The sequence below is a fragment of the Ambystoma mexicanum genome, chromosome 1p, assembly GCF_040938575.1.
Source record: "Ambystoma mexicanum isolate Mex_15411 chromosome 1p, UKY_AmexF1_1, whole genome shotgun sequence".
Taxonomy (NCBI): Eukaryota; Metazoa; Chordata; class Amphibia; order Caudata; family Ambystomatidae; genus Ambystoma; species Ambystoma mexicanum.
The window spans coordinates 65,758,425-65,782,548 of NC_090921.1; the positions used below are offsets into that span (position 1 = coordinate 65,758,425).

Sequence of the window (24,124 nt, forward strand, 5' to 3'; positions counted from 1 at the left end):
ACTCTGTCTTTGAGTTCAGGTTGGTACGCCTGGGCATTTGCATTTTTAACTAAAGGTGGTTGGTATTCTGTGTGACATTGTGCTTGGGGCTGTCATGCAAGGTTCCAGAGGATGTGATGTAGACATGGAAAGCCCCTTTTGTGCTGCCTTTGTGTTTTAGCTGGTTGATGTAGTCTACTGTGAAGTGGTGGCAGTAATATGAGGTGCTGCCTGGGTTTGTGTCTCTGTGTACCTATATAAATTGATCTCTTCAATACTTAATTGATCTCTTGGCTACGCTTCATTGTGCTCTTCTACTAACTGGGTTGTGTGGTTAGCTAGGTGTTCATCAAGTTGAGATCCTGTAAGGACAAAATTTGACCTCTTTACTTTTGCGTCCCTTAGTTTCCAGGTGAGGTCCTACCGGGAGGTGCTAGTGATGGCCTTTGCTGTGGAAGAGATTAATCGCAATACCAGTTTGTTGCCAAACATCACCCTGGGCTTCCAGATCCATGACGCCTGCCTGTCCGAAGCTCTGGCAGTGGCCTGCTCAATGTCTTTAATATCTGGAGCAGAGGAGCCAGTGCCAAAGTACCGCTGTCCCCCCAGTGCCATGATACCAGGAGCTGTGGGAGAAGTGTCTTCAACTATCACAGGCATCCTGGCCAATATACTGGGAGTGTATAAAGTCCCCCAGGTAAATGTATTTCCACATAATATATGGTAGCAAAGTGTAACTAATATGTCATTATGTAATTGTTACAAATCCAGAGGAACAAAAGCACAGCCACTACTTACTGTGGAAAACTAAACCATAAAGCACACCCACATCTGAACAACCTATGTTTGGGGAGAGGGTGGTTAATGGATGGGTGGTGGAATGGATGGATGGAGAGATGACTGAATGGAAAAAGGACACAACGGAGGGAGTAGGAACAGAAAGATAGATGGATGAATGTACGAAAAAAGATACGGTAGGGATAGAATGATTGGCTGGATGGTGGCTTCTATGGCCTCATGCTTCATGTCGGTGCCCAGCCTCTAAGCGTGGGACTGGGTATCAAACCCATGCTGCTCGCTCTTGTCTTGCTTTCAAGACAAGCATGTTGCCCCTGAGCTATCCTCCCAGCTAGATGGATGGATGAACGGATAGATGGATATGCATGTAAACATTACCTGACAACGGCCCTCATTACGACCCTGGCGGAAATCGAAAAACGATGGCGGAAATGCAATACCGCCATCGAATAGCGCTCGGTGTGACTATGACCCGTCACCGTAAAGTACGATGCCATTAGCGACACCGTAGTGAACGCCAACGCTAACTGCACCAAGTACGCGCGCGCGCGCCATGCCAAACCGTAATTAGCACCATGGCGCAAGGGTACGCGAATTCCGACCCTAGCGGACATGTACTTAACGCCATCAAGCACGGCGGAAAGTACCATTCCGCCATGGTGAGAAGTACGGCATCGCGAATCAACCGTAAACGGCCCCACTGAGTGCCTGTACACCGCTCCCTGGCCACATAGTACAACTCCCCGTAGGTGCAACGAAGTCACAATGCAACCAGTGAAATGTACAAGTCACCCATGCATGCCAACGAACAAAAGAATCACAAGAGGGGCCAATGGGAGCTGCAGGGCACAGATGGCACGAATACAGAAGCTATACCAATGGACATGACCCCAGTCTCCCACCAAGAAACGCACGCAAACACAGGCACCTGTGACCAGCAATATTCCGATAATCACATCATTCCACCAATCCACCTGGCTGACCGGCATCTGTTACACAAAACCTAATCCCCCGCCCCTGAGCATGACATCATCCAAACAGTCATATTGGCAGCCCTCACCCCTGACCTCACTGGGCTTCGTAGGCAAACGCGCCCAGCACAGTACCACGCAACTATACTCCGAAGCTGGAACCCAATGCAGATCTCCTCACAATACATCGCTCCCCAAATAGGAATATGCCACATCACTTGCAAAGAAGAACGCTACACGGCCCATATCAGAATAGAAATTTAATGCACAACAAATTCACCAAGCCCATACAGCCATTAGGCCATGAACTCCAAAACACATTTCACCATTGTGGGCTGCATCCGCAATAAATGACCAGCTACTTCTTGTGTGACGCCCTGTTCCTTCATGGTACACAGGGGCTACATTCTCGTACGAAAAGGCAACATGGAAGCGCCTAGAACCGCAGGGCCGTCCCAATAGGGAGGCACTAGTCCAGCTGAAAGGCCGAAATGTTGCTCCGAGCCACTAGTACTGCGTAAGGGCATGTGGCCCATTGGCGATCGTCCCATAAGATCGTAATGCTGCTCCACTGATTAACACGAAGCAGCAGGTGTCGGGAGTAAAACCCATCTGCAGGAGTGGCATACAGATGGCAGTGGCAAAAGGGGAGGAGATACCTGTCAACCAAAAGAAAAGAAAAAGAAAAGAATGGCCATCAGAACTACATTCGAACAACTCACTTCAATGATCACACTAGATCCACAGCCATATGCATGCTAGCCCACTCCAAAGGATCATCACCACCCCAAAACCACTTGCGACTCATAACTATCCATATCGAGGTGAAAACACCATCACAAACGAGTGTACCTGTGCATGCGTCTGTGAAAACAGAATCCATCAGATGGGATTGGTAACGTGCATGGACACAAGTGTCTGAAGGCGCGTCGAGACAGGGAGGGCTCAACAAGGCCAGATAGACGATGGTCCCACTATGGCAGCCCTGCATCACATAGCGCAGGGGAGGCGGACAGATTCCAAGAAGCCCTGTACATGGCAAACACCGTATCAAATCATCTGCCCATGCATCCATTCATCATTCCCTCATCCCGTAATGATAACGCCTGTTTCCATACTCACATAACATGTGAGAATTCCATTGAGTCTGTGCGTTATGCAGCCTGCAAAATCCACTGTGCCCCAGCCCGTAATTCCAGTGTTGTGAAGTAACATGTATTTGGGAACGTCCGGCCTCATCATCCACTTCGCTATTGCGCATCCCAAACTATTCATATCAATCATTGCATCCTCGCCATGGCCCCTGTCCCAAGGACACTGAACAATAGAACGTTATATTTGCAGTCAGACCTGTGGGCATCTCCTCGCCGCTAGCTGAAGACCGAAAGCGCCGCCCTTCGAATTCCTCATTTGCAACATCACGTCGAAAAGGCATCTGTGGCCGCTTGAAATCACAAATTAATCCATCTAGTGCGGCTGTGTGTGAAAATGGCAACTGCCTTCACTCACAAATGGGAGGCCCCGCCCGTCGGTGAACCTCGGTACAGTGATGCATGAGGGTCCACCGTTACTCGAGTACTACGTTCCACTGACCCTTCACAAGTCTGTTCGCGACTGCAAAGAATGCATGTGAAACAATGGGACCATAGCCGAATGAACATATCAACCAATGTTACACGGCCATCGGGTACTAATACATGATTGTAATAGCAAGATGCCATTCCTCGAATTGCAGCGTTGTGTGCGGGACGTGCTCGCCCAAAGGGGAGAGCAGCTTGCACAGGTGGAATGAATCACCACAGGTGGAGGCCATACAGCCTGAAAACACATAAATTGCACGCCCAGTCTCCTCCCACAACCACTCCGAAATGCTACCGGCAGGACTCGCGATGTTGGCCCTGGGGGACCTGATAGCACTGCAAGTACTCCAACTCCAAGAAGAAGACGAACACCAACTACAACCGGCCGCACGGAGGAGACGCAGGAGGAGGAGGAGGGCAAGGCAGGGCCAGCAAGGGCTGCCAGCACAGCCACTACCACCACGCAGGCAGCCCGCAATCCCACGCCTCCGAGCACATCCGTTCAACCTCACTGATGAGCAGATCCACACCCTCTACCGTTTGGACCGGGACACCATAGCCGCCATTGTGGACATGACACAGGCTGACCTTGTCAGCATGATAGATAGCCCAACCGCCATCCCACCCCTACTGAAGGTGGTGTCTGTACTCCACTTCCTGGCCACAGGCACCTACCAGCACACAGTCGGACAGTTGCATGGCATTTCTCAGCCACTGTTCTCACGGACACTATTGCAAGTGCTCGATGCCCTCCTGCAGCACGCAGACGACTACATCTCTCTACCACGCTCGGAGCAGGAAATTACCAACACAAAAGTGGGATTCCATGCACTTGGCGGCATACCGGGTTGCATTGGTGCCATCGACTGTACCCATGTGGAATTGGTCGTCCCACATGCCATGGAGGCCCAGTACCGCAACCGAAAACAATTTCATTCACTGAATGTACAAATGGTGTGTGACTCCAACAGGATCATTACACATTGTTGTGCCCGATTCCCTGGATCAACCCATGATTCTATGGTCTTGAGGAACTCTACAATACCACGCTACATGGAGCGACACGCAGGGAACAGATCCTGGCTACTCGGTGAGTCTCATTTCATGCATGATGATGTGGGGTATGTGATGCGGCAATGACCTGGCAGGAAGGGGGGGGGGTGCGTACGTAGCAATGGCATTCCACATAATTCGTTTATCGTCCACATACAGGTGATGCCGGATATCCACTGAAGAGATGGCTCCTCACACCAGTCCGGAACCCACGGGACCAGCATGAGGAGGACTACAACCATGCCCACTCACGTACCCGTGTAGTCATTGAACAGGCATTCGGCCTACTGAAGACTCGTTTCCGGTGCCTCAGCAGGTCTGGCGGGGCACTCCTGTACCGCCATGAGAAGGTTGCAAAGATGGTGATGGCATGTGTCATGCTCCACAACATGTGCGTACGTAGAAATGTGCCCATGCCCCCTGATGCAGAACTGCAAGCACCTGAAGATGGTCATGATGAGGGTGGGGATGTGGCAGCACCTCAAGGAGTCTGCGAGGCACAGGAGGGCCGTGAAATTCGTCAGCATCTCATAGATGCATGCTTCTAGCACTCACGCCTGGTGGCTGATACATGGACACGGGACTCGTGGCACTGTGTGTGTCTGGTACATGCACAATATGGACTGTACGCCTATGATGGCCTAGTACACAAAGATCATTGTCCACACATCTCATTGTTTGATCGTGCATTGTTTATGGCATATGTGATATCATGTGGAACACCCTATCGACCCGCCACCCAAGTGAGCCCAACACACCCCCTCCACCCTCCCACCTCCCCCCCGAACACCAGTGTCCAAAGATGCTCATTGTCAGTGGGCAGTCGCTATTGCAAGCCCCCTCTGCGGGTATCAGGGGCACCCCTGCCTGTGGAGCGCAGGTTCCTCCCAGATCTACGTTGGGGGCTGCCCTGGACGGAACTTGCAACGGATGATGTCTCTGCCTGCTCACGTCCATGCATGTCCCTAAGGGTTTGTGAGAGCTCAGTGAGCACACGGCGCACTGCGGCAAGTTCGGCACATACGTCTTTGGACGTCGCATGCAGTTCCCCCCTCAGGCTCTCGGTGCTACTCTCCATTTGGACTCTCAGGCTCTCGGTGCTACTCTCCATTTGTGCCCTAAGTGTCTCAGTTGATGTTTCTATGTCTGCCTTAGTGCCCCCACATCCATCGGCATGGTCCTTGAGGAGCGTGGCCAGTTGCTGCTGTTGCACGATTAACTGGTCGAGGGACTGTTGCCTCTGCTGGGCCATGGCCATTTGCGGTGGTGTCACAGAGGGGCTGTTCGCCTCATGTTGCCCTGCCACAGGGCTTGTGGGGGATGGCCAGTCGTCGTCTTGTGGGTGCCCCTGCGTGGTATCCTCATGGTGTACGGGATGGAACAGACAGGGGGATTGGGACAGGTCATGGATGGATCTGACTTCGACATCCCCGTCTTCTGTGTCGGAGCATGCTGCCATTAATGGGGTGTCACCTATGGTGCTGCTGCCACCAGAGGCAGTACCTTCTGTGGCATCCATTGGGGGGACCTGTGGTGGTGCTGTTGTGGGCATGCTGGCTGCTGGGGTGCTTGTTGATGTTCCCTCCTGTGTGCTGCCACTTGATATGTGCTGCTGCCGTGTCTTGATGCGTGCAGCTGAGGTGGAGGGTCTTTGGCCGTCGGTCTTGGCCCTCTTTGCAGGTGTGCTGGTAGGGGTGTCCTGGAGCTCGTCGTTTGGATCGGACCCTGTGGTGGAGTAAAGGAGGGCGAGCGTTATTAATGGGTCTGTGGGAATTGGAATGGCAATGTATCACATGCATTGGGGTGGTACCTGAGGGTGATTTGGGTCGGGGCCTTGGAGGTGCTTTCATTTGTGTGTGGAGTGAGGGTGCAGTTGTTTGGCAGCCTGCAGTTAGGGTGTGCCTGCTGCACGTGTAGTGGGTGTTTTTGGGGTTTTTACTTATTTATGTATTTATTGTGTGTTTTAAAGTGTGCTATCAGGCCAATGTGTGTGGACGTTCTCCTGGCCATGTGTTGCTGTTGCACTATGTGGACACATGTGAGTCACATGATTGGACATTGTGGATTTGGCATGGTTTTATTTGGGCCACCTACCTGATTCTCCGGATGTCTGCACTCCTTTCTCCATCCCTCCGACTCCCTCTATGCTCTCCATTCCAATGGTGGAGGCACAGAGTTCTTCCCAGGGGGTCAACTTGATGGGTGATTCCGACCCTCCCCCGGTGGCTGTGGCAATGTTGCGGTTGGCAGAAAGTATGCTACGGACGCGTATCCGCAGGTCGTCCCACCGCTTCCTGCATTGCTGTGGGTTGCGGGGTGCGGTCCCCACCGCACTTACCCGCTGTGCCACCAGGGCCCATATGGCCTTCTTGTTCGCAAGTGCCGTCCTGGTCATTTGCGTGGAGAAGACGGCGGCGGCATTCTCCTGGAGGGTCTCTGTGAGTACGGTGAGTTCCTCACGGGAGAAGTGGACCTGCCGCTTCCGGTCGCACGCTTTCTTCGCTACTTTTCCCATTTTTCTTGGTTTCACTAGGGTGGATGACGGGGTGGGATGTGTCTCAGGGTGGTGTTTTTAGTGGTTGTGTGTATTTTGTGGTTTTATAGGTGTACGGGGTGTTGTTTCCCGTTCCGGGCCCATGTTTTTACTTCCGTTTCCGTATATTTACGGTCGCCGTACTTTCCGGTTGGCGCTCACTGCGGTGTCCGCTATGATGGGTGGCGGTATTGCACCTAGGGCGCCGTACGGCGGCGGTGTGGGCCGTTTTGGGGTCATTTCCGCCATCGCGGACTTTGCACTTCCGCCATGGCGTGGTGCTCGTGCCCGATGGGTCGGAATGGGCCGCACTTTGCTCCATCGTGCAATGGCGGAAACGCTATTTACGCTGTGGCGGTCCGGTCAGTCACTTTCCGCAAGGGTCGTAATGAGGGCCAATATATCTTTTTATGTGAAAAGGTAAGTGACACGCCTTTGTTTTCTAAATCATCTCTCTCTCTCCCTTTTGACATGGCAACAAAGGTTAATGGCTTCCTTTCGTCTCATAGCACAGGGCATCATCCATAATGGACTAAGCTCAGATGTGAACAAAGGCAAAACAAGCCCAAAACAGATACCAACAGAAAAACACATGTTACACTGTGTGTTGCATTTTGGCTAACACATATTTTCATGCTTCTAAATAAAAAGTCAGTCCTACGATGATTTCAGGTTTCAGAAGTAGTATCTGAAATGAAAACAAAACACATTAATGTATTAATGCTGTGGAGTTAGAGAAGTGCGTTTTGGAAAACATGACACATAACAGTGGGGGCAGTTGGCCTCTTGGCTGCCTACCCATGCCAGCCAATAAGACCAGCGACAATTGAGATCTGAGCATGTCGCTTAGACCCCTACCTCCAAAATACCTCCTCTCATCCACTCCCACACCACTGCATTGCGTGCCACCCTATGAATAGGCACAGGAGGCCCATACTTAAAAATAAATATTTGAAGGAGAGCTGAGCATGAACAACTTTGAAGGAGAACTGTTTTAGTGGTTCTAGTCTTCATTAAAAACAATTCTGTTCCCCTCAGTAAACCCGAGAAGAATCATTACAACATCTGCATTCTTTCTTATACATGATTCTACACTTCCCTGCCATTTCCTATGCATTTCATCAATCATAATTATGTCCAACTACCTGGACTATGACAATTTAGGGTTGTAGAGTAGCTTTGCACTTCATATTATCTGTTTAGGAGAAACATCTGATGATGGCCTAACATCTTCATTTACTCTTTGATTTATGGAGGAGACCTTTGTAAGTGACTTTACATTTTGATTGTCAGCATTAAGGGAAAGATTGTAATCTTTTTGTTTTAGTTAGAAAAGTATGTTAAATCCTTCTATTATGAATTGCGTTAATTGTTTCATTTGATCTTGTATTTTCAACTTCTTTTATGTTTCTGTGTATCTATTGTTTGATCCTTTGACACGTTTGTAATACTTTGACTGTGGTTTCGAGGAATAAAGTCTAATATTTCCTCTCAGCGCAGCTTCATTTTGGTGGATGGGCTTGTGGTGAGCATGTCTAACAACTCGGACCTCCCGTTTTATTTTTTTAAGTATTAATTCGGTTGGCCACCATTATTTTTCACTCACGGCATCATGGCCTAGTTGATTACATTTGCTTCCTGTTTCCCTGAAGATCCTCCTTCACTCCTGACTCCCTCCCCGCCCCTGACCCCTGATTGGGAGTGTGGCCCCATTTAATTGAAGACATTTGGGCAGCCCCACTGCCCGTTGCAGCCCCTGGGTCTATGGGCCATGAGGCAAAGGGCAGCTGCTTCAGTAGCAGTGCCTGACTGTGTTTGCCGTGGGAGCATGCAGTGCAGCTGTCAACCAGCAGCGACTGATAAAGTAGAGAAGGTGAGGGCAGGGGTACCAGCCATCGCTGCTCCTTATGTAACTGTCCTTCCTCACCTATTACCCCTATTGCTAATTTGCAGTCTGCTGAACATTGCAGTTGTATGTTATCCATATCTGGCATTAGGTGAATTGTCGTAGTTAGCCTTTGGTGCTGTTTCGCTCTTTCTAGGAAAGTCAGATCTGTGTATCCTTGCATTGGTGCTGTGTTTTAAAAATTAGACTTTTTACCTCTATCATGGAAAGCCAAATCTGTGTAATTTTGCATTACTGCTGTGTTAAAAAATTAGGCTTATTTACTCACTCCTTCTATCTAGTATCTTTTCCCCTCTATCCAGATAACTTGGTTCTAGATGACCTGCTTCTCTGCTGTTGCTGTAACCTAGGCTTCTGTTCCCCTTTATCCTTGACACTTGATTGTTGCATTGCTGTGAGTTGTTGTTTGGTGTTGTGCACTGCAGTTTCTCTCTCCCCCCTCCTTCTCTCCTCACTCGCCTTACATGGTGCTTTCAAACCCCCCTATCTTCTCTAACTGCTACCCTAGCACCTATCCTATCTTTTTTTTCCGAAGTCTGGAAGGATAATGTTCAAGAAAAATCTCTTGGTCTCCAATCCAGGCCTGCCCATCGCCAACACCTATGTCAACGTTTCTTCCAGGCAGACTGTCACCGACATCCTCTTTGTTGTTCCCACTCCGGACCTTTTGATTCCCCATATTGTCTCAGTGCTTGCCCTTTTCTCTTCCTCTCCCATCAATGGTGGTACACGTTGGGAAGTACTCTTGGCATACTTCCTTTCCTCTAGGGCAGGGGTGTTGCTAGGTCTGGAAACGATCTGGGGCTATGCTGATGTCGGGACTATCGGGACTCGGGCTCCCTAGCCTTTTGGTTGTAGCCCCTGAGCTTCTATCTGGGGCTACAACCAAAAGTCCCGGGGCTATAGCCCCCCTCACCCCCCCCCAGTAACACCTATGCTCTAGGGCTATCATTAATGTCTACCCAAATGGCACTAACATGGTCCAGGGCTCTCAGCCCAACCTCCTCCTTCTTGATAGACATCTTCTGTTGCTCATCAACTTCCTACCTTCTCCTGCCATGCCTTCTTCTGCCACCCCTCTGGCCACTCTACCGCCACTGATGAGTGTACGACACTGTACCCCTGCTTGGAAGACCTTCAAACGTGGCAACCAACTCCAATTAGTCCCTCAACTCTCGTTCTGTCATCAAATACTTCTCTAACATCTGACACCTCCTTGAAGACCTCAACCTTGATTTCCTCACTCTTACCGAGAGGTGGTTCTCTGTCACAAGTTTTGACATGCTCCTCCCAGAGTGCTACAAGATCCTCTCTAATCCCAGGCCTAACCGGTTCCGGGGTGGGTGGCCCTGATCTTCTCTGAATGGGACCCTGCTACTATCATTCCCACTCAGTCCTACTCCTCCTTCGAATGCCTCATCTGCAGGCTTGGTGTCTCTCCTATCCTTTAACTCTTGCCACCATCTACAGGCCCCCTGGCCCGGTCTCCCTCTTCCTCCCTGAGTGGTCCAACCTCACCTCTTCTCTTCTGGCCTCCACCTCCAAGCTTCTCCTCCTGGGAGACTTTAATATTAATCTTGACTCCTCTGAAGCAGCCTCTGGGTACTTTTGCAACCTCTGTGACTCTCGTTCCCTCTCCATTCTTCCCTCCGTTCCGGCGCACTAAGCCAGATACACCTTGGATGCTCTCATCTCTGCAGGCATCACCATCTCCAATCCTCTCACTACTCCTCTCTCCTGGTCTGATCATGCTCTCTTCTCCTCTCACCTTGACATCCTTGGTCTCTTGGCTCAGCTCCCGCCCGCTTTGCCAGTCTCCTTCTCCATCTTTCGACCTATGAAGGGAGTGTCAGTTGCTGCTTTTGCCGCCACCTTCATTCCCCCTCCAACTCCTGCCACTGACTCTCAATCTGACACAGACTTTACTAACCTTCAACTCTCCATCTCCAACACTCTCGACATCCTTGCTCCTGTCATGAGGATCCACATGAAGCGTGCGTCCAAGCGCAACACCTGGGATGACTCTGGCCTGGCCTCTCTAAAACGCAAGTGCAGAGCTGCTGAACGGTAGTGGCAGGCTTCGAGTACAACCTCTGACAAACTGACTGGCCGCATGCTCCAAATACAATACAGAATTTCCATCTGCTCGAAGAAAAGTGCCTATATCCAAGCTCATCTTTGGGGCCACTAACAACATGGCTGTACTTTTCAAAATCTGCAAGGATCTCGATAATCCTACTGCAGTCTCCTTTTCTCCTCTGCATTCCCTGGCCATCTGCACTGCATTGGTTTCTCACTTCATTTCTGAAACCTATGACATCTTGTCCTCACTCTTATCTACACCACTCCCTTCTCCTCAACCTCTCTCAGGACTCCCTTGCCCCTCCTTACCCCTTCCCTTCTACTCTTCTTTTTCTCTCCCATATCACCTGATAAGGATTCTAGACAAGACCGCTGTATGAAAGTCTCATCCAAACAGGTGCTCACCTGCTCCTCCAGAACTATCAAGGAAAACATTGTATCCCTTGCTCCAGCCTTGTCTGATTTCTGCAATCACTCCTTTACCACTGGACCCTTCCCGCTACCCCATAAGCACCATTGCCTCTCCGCAAAAAGCCTTCTGCCGACCCTTCATGTCCGGCTAACTACTGCCCTATCTCCATTACCCCCTTCCTGGAGAAGTAGGCCATCTTCTAGCTGATCCACCACACTGAATCTGTTTGTTGTCTCCATGACCATCAATCTGGCTTCAGAGCTGCCAGAGGCATGGAAACTGCACTCCTGAACACCCATTTAGACTTGTTCTCTAATCTCGATTCCAACTCTCCTTCCGTTCCCATCCTTCTTGACCTTTCCTCTGCCTTTCATACGGTCAATCATGCCACCCTTATAAATTGGCGCTGTTATACCCTTGGCATCACAGACCTGGCTCTGGACTGGTTAACCTCCTTCCTCTCTGACTGACCTTCCCATGTTCAACTGGTCCCTTTTCTTTCCTCCATCTCAATCTCCACCTGTGGTGTCCCTCAGGACCCTATGCTCTCACGTTGGCTTGTGAACATCTACCTTGCCACTCAGCCCAATTGATCTCCACCTTCTCTCCTAACTTCCAGTGTTATGCGGATGACACGCAGCTCTCCTTCAAGCTCCCCCTCTGCCTCCTCCTTTTCCTCTCTCAGTCCTGACTGTTTGTCTGCTATTCAGGCATGGCGCACTGCTTACGATCTCTGCCTTAAAGCCAGTAAGACTGAGATCCTTCTCATTTGGACCCCTGCTCCCTCCTTCCCTCCTACACTCCATGGGCCCCCTCCCCTCACTGTGAGTCAAAAAACCTTGGTGCGTTCTTCGACTCCTCTTTCTCCTTCTCTCCTCACATCACAGACCTTGCCAAGAAGGCCCACTTTCAGCTGCACCTCTTCAGAGGCATTTTCCCTTTCCTTATCTTCCCCCAGAAACACAGTGTCTCCAGAGCTCTGGTCCTCTTCAAGCTGGACTACTGCGGCTGCCTTTCCTCAATCTGCTTAACTCATCCCTTTGCCCCTTCAACTCATCCAGAAAAAGACTGCAAAGTCTATCTTTGGGCTCACGCCCACAGACTGTATCTCTCCAACCTTAAAATCTCTCCACTGGCTCCCGGTTGCTGTGAGGATCAAGTTCAAGACCCTCTGCATCATCCACAATGCTTTCTGGAGCCTGAGGCCCCGCTACATTCAACCTGCTCTTCCTAAATACTGCCCTGCCAGAGCCCTTCAGTCTTCTAGCTACAGCTCTCTGAAGATCAGGTGGTTTTACAAGAAGAGAGTGTGGGGAGATGGTAGGCAGAATTATATCCAGTAGCCTTTGAGAACACTACACACAATTAGGACTACAAGTGGCAGCACAAATTCACCTTTGGTACAAGCCTGTACTACACAGTTAGAGTGGTAGCAGTAGGTGAGCAGCCAGACTTATCTCAAGAGCAAGTGAGCAGTATCAAATAGTTACACAAAGGACAGCAGTTACTATGATTCAAACAAACACTGACTCAAGGTTTTCAAGTAAAAGAATATACATTTATTTACTCTTCAGTTGTATAACATTTCACTAAAGTAAAGCAGTTCAGAAATCACACTCTTAATACACCACACCACTCCCAATAGTTTCCAGACAAGTTAAGCTCACAAAATGAAGTGGGAGCAAAATGGCACTCTGTTAATTTAAAAGGGAGGGAAAGACAAAATTAGGTAGAAATGGAACAGTACCAACAAGTAAGTAAGCAGGGCAATCTAGAAAGAGGAACTACAGTGCAGAAATCAGATACAAAAGTCGTAGGGCCAAAGTCAATGGGACAAAAGTCTTTTGTTCAAGATCACACAGTTCAGGGGAGTTCGCAGTTAAGTCTTTGCCAAGAGTTCAGAACGCAGTTGGTCAGCAGAAAAGTTAGCTTAAAGAGAAGAGAAGGACAAGCCCTCGGGTTGGCGAAAGGTTCCACACCTTTCCACCGCAGCTGCACGAAAGAACAACTGGATGTTGAACAGTACCTTAAATGGAGAAGAAGCTGTAGCTGCGGCGGTCATTTCTGGTAGTTCCAGCAGGCTCAAGGTTCCTGAAGTGACTGTCGGACTGACACAAAGTAGGAAGACTTGAGGGTCCTGCACCACCCAGGGAAGAAACCAGGAGCAGAGCAAAGCAACGAATAAAAGGTGCGCTCCTTAAAAACCAAGCAGGGTCCAACCTTCCTGGCTATTCGGCCCACTGTAGCTCTGTACAGCAAATTCGACCAGCAGAGGGGGTCCTGGCTTGGAGTTTGGGTGAACTGGTTGGTCCCACCAGCTCAAGCGAAGAAGATTCTTGGAAGATCCTCTCTGTCGTTGGAGTCTGAAGATTCGGACCTGCAGCAGTTCTTCACCGGGTGGTTCTGTCGTTGTAGGGGTCCTCTTCTGTCAGCTCCTCTTCGATTCTCTCGTTCCAGTGGCGACTCTGCTCTTCCAGACCCAGAGACCTGCTTTTTATGCAGTTTTTCCCCATTCACACAGCCTGGCTGTCAATCACACAGCAGGGTGGCCGTCCTGGCGGGGATAGTACCCCAGCCAATCAAACATGAGTGCGACTTGGGTTACCAAGGGAACCCATGGCAGGGGTCCTAAAACCCCTCCCTCACATCATGCCTACCCAGACTTTCAGGCGCCAAAAGGAGGGCTTCTGTGCAGTAGCCCGTGAAAAGACAGTGAACGAAGGAACCAAACCTGTTTTGGCGCATAGAGACGAACACGAGAAAGACTTTTCCAAAAAGACTTAACCCAGCCGGAACAATATTAAAACCATTATGGTCAAGGGGGTTTAAGTTCGAGGCTACCAAGATAGCCTAAAACAATACCATGGTTGTTTAAGATAACCGCGGTAGAAAAAATAGGGTAGTTACCACTGCCAACAGGCAAGTCTTAATGGAAAGAGAGCAAAACAATGCTCCAAAAGAGACAGAAGAAAAGGGATAAGTAGTAACCCTTTCCAGTACTCCATGTAAGATGGTTTGCACTGGATCTGTGGAAAAAGAGACTAGTAAAGTTAATGATAACTTTACATGTTCTGGGGGACAGTAGTAAGCCCCAGAAAATGAAGTCTGAGTTGGGAAGTCTATAATGACAACCCTGTGTCACTGCACTGAGGGTGCTGTGTAACACATAGTAAAAAGATGATGCCTGTGGAGTAGGTGAGGCTCCACAGTCCATGAATACAAAAATGTTAAACACACACAGCAAAACACATGTAAGAGTGGGAAAAAGGGCTCACGCTCTTACCAGGTGAAAAAAATAAATCCTAGTAATCCAGCAAAGCTGCTGAGGGACTCACTAGGTAAGGGAAATTAGCCATATATGAGAATTCTCTCTAACACTCGCCCCCCCAGACTAAGGGACAGGAATATTTAATCCACTCCTGGATGAATCTCTACCTCTAGTCCGTTAAAAACATCCTAGAGAGACCATCAACATTTTGGTGGTGAGATCCTGCTCTATGCTCAATGGTGAAATCAAACCCTTGCAGGCAAATTGCCCATCTTCTTAGTTTTGGGTTCTCCCCTTTCATTTGCATTAACAATCTCAAGCATTGGTGGTCTGTCTGAATCACAAAAGTAGATCCATACAAGTATGGTCCAAACTTCTTCAGAGACCACATAATGACAAAACACTCACGCTCTATGGTTGCTCACCTTGTTAGTGGTTCCTTCAGTTTCCTACTGATGAAGCAAATGGGGTGTTCCCTACCTTTCTCATCCAGTTGACTAAGGACTGCACCTATACCTGTATTGGATGCATCTGTCTGCACAATGAAGGGTTGGTGATAATCAGGAGCTCTTAGGACTGGAGCTTGACAAAGGGATTTCTTCAGATTCTCAAAGGCTTGAGTGCACTCCTCATTCCATTTAAAGTTTTTTGGGAATTTTGAAGAGGAGATCACATTCAAGGGAGAAGCTATGGTCCCATAGTTCTCTATGAAATTCCTGTAGTACCCAGTGACACCTAGGAAAGCTCTCTCACTTGGGTTTGAGTAGTAGGGGTGGTCCAGCTTGTACTTTGCTGGGCAATGGCCTTATTTCACCTCCTCCTACCTCATGACCAGGGTAGACCACTTTGCTCTGTCCAATTTGACATTTACTTGTGTTTATGGTCAGATGGGCCTGCTCAAGAGCCTGCAAAACATATCCTAAGTGATCAATATGTTCTTTCCATTTAGGGCTGAACACTGCAATGTCATCCAAGTATGCCATGCAGAAGTCCTCCATCCCATTCAGAACTTGATTAACCATCCTTTGGAATGTAGCAGGTGCATTCTTTAATCCAAAAGGCATAACCTTAAACTGGTAGAGGCCTACTGTGGTTGAGAATGCAGTTTTCTCCTTAGCATGGTTTGTCATGGCTATTTGCCAATAGCCTGATGTTAGGTTAAATGTACTGAAGTACTTGGCTGAACCAAGTCTATCCACCAGTTCATCTGTCCTTGGCAAAGGATGGACATCAGTCTTGGTGACTGCATTTAGAGCTCTATAGTCCACACAGAATCTCAACTCCTTGGATCCTGCCAATTGTACTAGAACAACTGGACTAGACTATGGATTTGTAGAGGGCTCTATAACCCCGAGATCAAGCATCTTGTTGACCTCTCCTTTGATGTGGGATCTCACATGTTCTGACATTCTTTACCTCCTGCTTTACACAGGGAGACAGTCACCAGTGAGAATATCATGCTGGCCCCAAGGGGTCAAGCCTGGTGAAAGTGAAAACAGGGAGGCTGTTCTGATCTTGATGGTCGTGCAGATTATTGTACCTCCGTCCCCAAGTACCGCACAGACAGAAATGATACACTGCCTGTGCAATCTTTGAGGCCACAGGTGTGTTGAGCCGTCAATCAGGTAGCATGAACGCCGGAAGGACCCCCTGACCACTGTAAGGCAATGGGTGATGGTTAAACAAGAGCAATGCAATGGGTACAGGTAACAATCAGTAGTAACAAGGCTTACCCAAGAGTGCTGTAGGTGGGGTCCTAAGCGTGGCGAGAGCCACAGACTGCTGATGGTGGTGAAAGAGGCGTTCTACACGGCTCGTGGGTGAATCACACCTGGGTCTGATGTGGATGGACCAGTAAAGCAAGAAAGGTCAAAACCAAGTTCCAAGATTCAAGGTTCAGAGGGGATAATCCAAAGGCAGTCCAAGAGAGAGTTCCAAGGTCGAGGAGCCGGGGAAACAAGGCGGGATCCAAGAGGCAGAAATCAGAGGAGCAGGCAAGACAAGTCCGTAGAACAGTCCGAGGTCGCAAAGTTCGTGATCAAAAGCAGGTAAACCAGAGCGCTAAACAATCCTCAAGAGATCAGCTGTGAAGTGCTGTACCCGCGTTGTCAAGATGCTTTTAAACTGGTTAAGCAGTCATGTGATGTGTCCCGTGATGTTGTCCCACGGACGTGCGAGATCACGTGGTCACGAGACACCGGATGTTCGGGGTTGCTGTGGGAGTCTACGTGGGCGTGGCCAGCCGTGAGTGCGCTTCCATGGCAACTGCCAGCGAAACGAAGGACGGTAGACGCCGGGGCTACAGGCTGGAGTCCTCCTACGCCAGGCGAACTGCTGGTTCTTTCTGTGTGCAGGGACTGCTCTTGTGGGTAGGTGTGGTGTGGGGCGTGTGATTGTGTGATTCCTGATAGGGCGAGCAACGGGAGACGTGACAGAGGCAAACTGATTCAACAGAACTTTGCACTCCTCCTGTTGTTCAGAAGTCAGCTGAGAAGAGAGATTAACTCCTTCTATATTCTCATCCAAAGGTTGGCCTCTGAGGAGGTCAGGTAGAGGTTCGTTCTCCTCCTCCTCTTGAGCTGAAGCTAGAAGCAAAGCTCCAACTTCTGGTCTCGAGACATAAGCCTTCAAACGGTTGGTGTGAAAGACTCTGGGAGCCTCCTTGGGTTTGCCTAAGTCCACCAAATAGATTACCTCTGCAAGTTTACCCACATCCTTCAAGGGTCCTATCCATTTATCCTGCAAGGCCCTCTGCCTTGTTGGCACCATAACTAACAAAAGCTGGTCTTGAGTAAACTCAACCATGCTGGCCTTCTGGTCATGCCAGTGTTTGACCAGAGCCTGACCTGCTTTCAAGTTATCACTAGCTTCTGCCATCATGTGTGACATTCTCCTCCGGAGACCTATCACATAGTCAGTCACTCTGACTGGCTTGGGGGAAGGAGCACTTTACAACCCCTCCATAATCAGGCCCAAATGTCCTCTGACTGGATGGCCATAGAGAAGTTCAAAGGGACTGTAACCAACTCCCTCCTGAGGGACTTCCCTATAAGCAAAGAGAAGGCATGGCAGTAGAAGGTCCCATTTTCTTCTAAGCGGTTCCTCTAAAGCACCTATCATGCTCTTCATAGTACGATTAAACCTCTCTACCAGTCCATTTGTCTGTGGATGGTAGGCTGTAGAGAACTTGTAAGTGACACCACAGTTTTTCGACATGGTTTGCATGTAGTGGGACATAAAATTGGATCCCCTGTCAGATATCACTTCCTTAGGAAACCCTACTCTGGTAAAAATACCAAGTAGAGCCTTAGCCACATCCTGAGCCGTAACAGTTCTCATAGGTATAGCTTCTGGGTATCTTGTAGCATGGTGTACTACAACCAGGATAAACCTGTTCCTTGAAGTTGTGGGAGGGTCATGGGGACAAACAATGCCCACCCTCTCAAAAGGAACTCCCACCACCAGGAGAGGCACTAGGGGTGCCACATTCTTGGCTCCACTCTTGCCAGAGGTTTGGCAAGTGTGACAGCTCCTACAGAACTTGTCAACTTCTGCACCCATCTGTTACTCACCACTCCGAAATAGGCCGAAGATGCAGAGAAGTGACCTTGGACATGATGGTGGTACAAGAATCGATATTCAGCCTTCCATCCCAGCTCCCCTGGGTACCAGACTCAGGCTTCCTCATATAGGGGCTCTTTTCCACAATGTACCTCTCTGCTGTTTCAGTTGGGACAGACAGAGGTGTCAATTGAATAAAAGAGCGGGGAGAATACACACCGCCAATACCAATGCTGCAAAGGAATACAAAGATATTAGACAGTGTTGAGGTTTATGCAAGTGATTAGAACAGTTGAAGTAAATGGGCAACTACCTAGATAGATATTGGAGTGGAGCTTCCCCGGGGTGATCTACAAGGAATAACATAAAATGAGTGGAAATGGTCTAATTCAATATCGGTTCCAACTATAGATATAGAATTGATAACAACTGACCTGAGTAAGGATATATTGAGGAAAGGAGTCCAGGAACTGAAGACAACGACAGGAGAAAATAACAAACAGGGATCTTAGTATAGGGAAGTAGCCCCGGACAGCACGAGGGACGCACTAGTTCCGGGTTGGTGCAGATTCAGGAAAGCGTTTATATGCACTTAAGGGCAATCTCACAGGAAAGTCACTCAATGTCCCAGAATCCAACAGAAGACATATATCCAAACAAGTCGTGGAGGTAACCGATAGCAGAGATGGGGATAGCCAATTAAGTATGTACCTGAGTACACAAGTATAGCTGAGTAGCTGTAGAAATGATCCGGATAGTAGACAGCAATTTGGTTCTGAGTGCAGATCGGCAACCAGGAATAAGTACCGCAAGAGACAGAAGGGAGCCGGATCCAGTAACGTTCCAAGTCAAACAACCAGACGAGCACGACAAGAATAAAGGAGGAGACAAGGCAATCCAGAAGTCAGGCAAAGGTCAAAACCAGGAGTTCAGATGAGGAATCGTGTAGGAAGACACGAAGAGGAAACGGACGAAACCGCGTGTAGCTTGTAACCCTAATTAGCAGCAACGAGCCCCTTGGAAGACGGTGGTTTTATAGTCGTAAGAGGGGCGTGGCTTGCCATACATCTTCCACGTACAAGACGTGTCAGGTGACCCGGAGTCCGTCGACGTTTGTACAGACGCCATGGTAGCCTGTACCTGGTCCATAGAGGAGCTTGTAAAGAAGTCGTATTCTGCAAGGAGGCCCGCGGGGAAGCCTGAAGTGTAACAGCATCCTCCCCCAAAGACTCCGGCAACCCCTTGGCGGAATGGAAGCTCCTCAGAAGAACCGGACAATGCAAATTGGAGAGAGGCTCCCCAGGCCCATACCCCTTCCAATCCACGAGGTAGAACAACGTACCCCTAGACACCCTGCAGTCCAGGATACGCGAAACCTCATATTCCTCCTCATCATCCACCAAAATCGGCGAAGGACGAGTAGGCAGACGGGTCTCGTGGATGAAAGGCTTGATCAGGGAGACGTGAAAGACTGGATGCATGCGCCATGATCGCGGCAGAGAAAGCTTAACCGCCACAGGATTGATAACATCAGTAATGACATAGGGTCCCACATATTTGGGCAGAAGCGAGCGTTTGCCTGCAATTCGGAAATTACGGGATGACAACCACACCTTCATGCCACTGCGATAGACTGGAGCAGATGATCGATGCACATCAGCATACTTCTTGGCACGATCTTGAGCTCGGAGTAAATGACAGCGTACATCCCGATGAATCTTATCGAGATCTCTCATGCAATCTTTTGCTACAGGATTAATGGCCGTTAATACCGGATCAAGTGGGAGTGCCCTAGGATGACCACCATACAGGGCAAAAAAGGGAGAAACTCCAGTTGATGTATGCATAGAGTTGTTGTATGCAAATTCTGCATAAGGCAGAGAAGTAAACCAAGACTGTTGGTACTGAAGGCATAAACAGCATAGGTACTGTTCGATAGTAGCATTAGTTCTCTCAGTCTGCCCATCCGTTTGAGGATGGTAAGCCGAGGAGTACCTGTCCTCAATACCCAGAGAAGCTCTAAGAGCCTTCCAGAATCGTGACGTAAATTGTGTGCCACGATCGGAAACAATAACCAAGGGTAAACCAAAGAAACGAAACACATTTGTCAAGAACAGTCTCGCCAATTCTGGAGCTGCAGGCAATCCAGAGCAAGGTATGAACAATGCATATTTAGTGAAATAATCAACGATTATCCAAATAGTGTCTTAGCCCGGAACGTCAGGAAGTTCCACAATGAAATCCATTGACAGCATCTGCCAAGGTTTGTACGGCACAGGAAGAGGTTGTAACAAACCGACTGGTTTGGCTCTAGAAGTTTTACACTGAGTGCATATGGAACAAGTCAAAATGTAATCCTTTACATCACGAACCATGGAAGGCCACCAAGCCCAACGCTGTAAGGCTTCAAGAGTTTTTTTACTTTCTGGATGTGCAGCAATCAAAGAATCGTGAGACCACTGAAGCGCTAAATCTCTAGCTTGACCTGAGGGTATATAGACGCGCTCTTGAATGAATGGCATACCCTGAATTATTTCCAGGTTGAGGTCAGTGATCTCTTTTGGATGGTTTGAAACCCAATCATGGATGATTGAACGCAAAGAGGGCTGAACCGAACAACCACAAACAACTTTGTTCGGTAGAAGAGGAAGTGCTTCGACCTGTTGAGACTGGCCATCCGCATGTAAGCGAGAGAGAGTATCAGCCGAAACTTGAGCTTTAGCAGGACGGTATGTGATAACAAATTTGTATTGTGAAAAGAATAAATGCCACCGCGCCTGTCTAGCTGTAAGACATTTCATAGATTTGAAGGCTAACAGGCTGCGGTGATCCAAGTATACAGTTACAAGGTGTTTGGCCCCCAGAAGGTGATGTCTCCATTCCAAGAATGCGTCTCTGATGGCTAAAAGTTTGCGTTCTGTGATGGAATAATTTCTTTCGTAAGCTGTCAATTTACGAGAGAAGTAGGCAACAGGATGAATCTCTCCCGAATGAGGACAGGTTTGAGACAACACCGCCCCTAGAGCATAACCTGAATACATAAAGACGCCAGTAAACCACCAGGGCGCCCCATTGTGTAGCCGCAATTGCTTCGTTACTCGAACCTTTGTCAATCTATACAGACTCATTCCTTAGACCTTTTGTATTAAAAATGAGGTTGTATGTTCAGGACACCACTAGCATGATCAAAATCATTAATAACCTTGTCACTGATCCAAATGATATTTTGGTTACCTTGGATGTAGAATCATTATACACCAGTATTCCCCAATTGCAATGCATTCAAGTTATTCATTCTTATCTCGAAACCAGAGAAGACCTAACAGTCCCCTCCAAGTTCATCTGTGAATGCATCAGAATAGCATTGGTCAATAACTTTTTCATGGTGGAAGACACATTTTACCAACAGCTACACAGAATTAGCAAGGGCGCAACCTTTGCTCCCGATCTAGCGAATTTATTCATGGATAATTTAGAATTAAAATCTGTATACCATGAAAACAATCCCTTCAAATCAGAAATCAAAGATTGGCATTGTTACATAGACGATGTGTTTCTATTATGGCATGGAAGTGAAACAACTTTGGCAGAATTCCTTATATGGTTAAATCTACAAGATCCATGCATCAAGTTTACTCTGAATCTAGACCATCACAAAATAGCCTTTTTAGACTTAGAGATTCATAAAACACCTGAAGGTACATTAAGCACTACTCCATATAAGAAGCCAACAGACAAAAACACATTTCTGTCATTCAAAAGCTTCCACCCGCAATCATTGCGTGAAAATGTTCAGTTTGGTCAATTCTAGTGCATCAGGCGCAATTGTTCAACAAAAGAAGACTTTGATTTCCACAGCAATAATTTGTCACAAAGATTAAAAGAACGGGGATACCCACCATATATTATTCGACAATCATTGAAAAGGGCACGTAACACTAATAGAGACCAATGTCTAGAAAAACGATGCAGAGTACAAGAGGACAAAATCACATGCGTCTCCACTTTTTCTCCGATTAGTAATGACCTGCGCCGCTGTATCTTGAAGAATTGGCCCGTGATTCAAACGGAAGACTTTTCTTTGCAAAAACTGCGTTTTGCATTTAAGCGTATGCCCAACTTGTGCAACAAATTGGTACACACCTATAAGGTGTTAAAAACATCTCCTGTTCCGCAACAAACAACACTTTGGCATTTGCCACCAGTGAGTGGTCATTTTAAATGCGGAAATTGTTCAGTGTGCCGTTTGACAAAAAATGTGAAAATTATTAACCTAAAAGGCTTAATTTGGCACTTAAAAGGCTTTACCAACTGCAATACACCGTGGGCAATTTATGCCAGCATATGCCCATGTAGACTAATATACATTGGCAAGACAAAGAGACCCATAAAGCAGAGAATTTGCGAACATCGTTCATGTGCCAAGAATCTAGTGCCTGATAAACCACTAGTGGCCCATTTTGCAAAAGCAAAACACACTGCTGAAGACATTGAATGGTTTATCATTCAAACAGTGCCAGTTCATCCCCGAGGAGGGGACCGAGACCGTAAGTTGAAACAGCTCGAACAGAAGTGGATCTACAATCTCAATACTGTTCAGGCCGGACTGAATATTGGAATTGAATGGATCCTGTTTTTACATAAGTAAGCCATCAATGACCTTTTATACGTCATTGTATTCCAGGTCTTTTCCATTCTAATTCATCCGAAACACAGGAGGGATATATATAAAACTTTTTTAAAAACATGAAAGTCGGGTCATTGCACACTAAGCATTACAAACGCATATTTCTATTGATGTGGAAGTCATCGTCTCTTTAGTGCCTTCACTTGCTACATCAAATTTTGCAATATGATTGCAAGCAGGTTTTTCTTTCTTCATTTTTCAAGATCTTACCTGCTACACTAATTTGTGCAAGACAATTGCATCATCTGATTTTTCCATTTGCGTGTTTGTATAACTATATCCCTCCAGTATATATACACATGCCTAAACATCGGCAATTATAGATGGCAACCAGTTTCCTTTCGTCTTCATTAGCTTCCAACTCTCAGACCACAGGAGCTCTCTAGCTCAAAAAGAATCACACCAACCATGCCCCTTACTTAAGTACCTCCGCCCACACCCTCTCCTTCTCCCTTCACCCACCTGACCAGAAGACTTACACCCCCCCACAGCCACACACCACAAAGCATCTAAATCCCCTTCACCCCCTCCTCCAACCTCCGACCTTGTACCCACTATCCTGCTCAATTCTGTCCCATCCCACACTGTGTCCAATCCCCCCCATGGAAACATGGCATCGTTTTGACAGACAAAGCCCACTCCAACTGCTCACCACCCCCACCCATACTAGCATGACTGGCAGATCATTCACTTCCTCTGCCCCGTCCACACTTCCAATCGACAAACATGGCCCCTTGACTTTTTCTCATATCTCGTGCATCATATTTTTTGGCTCTTTGGATTATTTGTATTGATGCAAAAGGGACTTTCCATACATGGCTCTTTCCTTCAACAGCCTGACAATCCCAGCCCATCTCCTGGAAGAATTATCTTCCCCCAAAATCCCCAAAACAACGAGGAGCGGCCATCATTGGTCATAAATCTCTCTACCCATTATCATGGACAGCATTGCTTGTCTTGGAAAAAGGGTAAAGTTTTTTCCTCACTAACCTATACAATCCTATTTCCTTTAGAACTGAATTTAAAGAATGTATGAAGGAAATTAATTTGAAAGAATTCTTTGCTGTCTAACTTTGATGAACAAACACAACTTACTAATTTAAGAATTCCTTCCACGTTTGAGGTTCCTACTTTAGAAGTCCTGAAGTACAAATTTGAGAGTAGAGTTTTAAAAGATCTTGAAACTTTAGAATTTTCTTCCAGTCACAAAAAGATTTTTTTCAACCTTACTTCTGATGAACAGAAATCAGTTATTGAATTACAACAAAAATCATGAACTCATCATAAAGCAAAC

At 47.8% G+C, this 24,124-nt stretch overlaps 1 protein-coding gene across 3 annotated transcripts in view; it reads left to right on the forward strand.

Moving 5' to 3' along the window:
- LOC138566157 (extracellular calcium-sensing receptor-like) overlaps positions 1-24,124 on the forward strand; it is a 578,577-nt gene that overhangs the window by 488,431 nt on the left and 66,022 nt on the right. For all 3 annotated transcript variants that reach the window (XR_011301857.1, XM_069643188.1, XM_069643178.1), the window contains one exon: positions 385-676. Coding sequence is in view for 2 of the 3 variants with exons in the window: in XM_069643188.1 (XP_069499289.1) it covers positions 419-676 (258 nt within the window). In the remaining variant the exon portion in view is untranslated. The remainder of the gene's footprint in view (positions 1-384; positions 677-24,124) is intronic.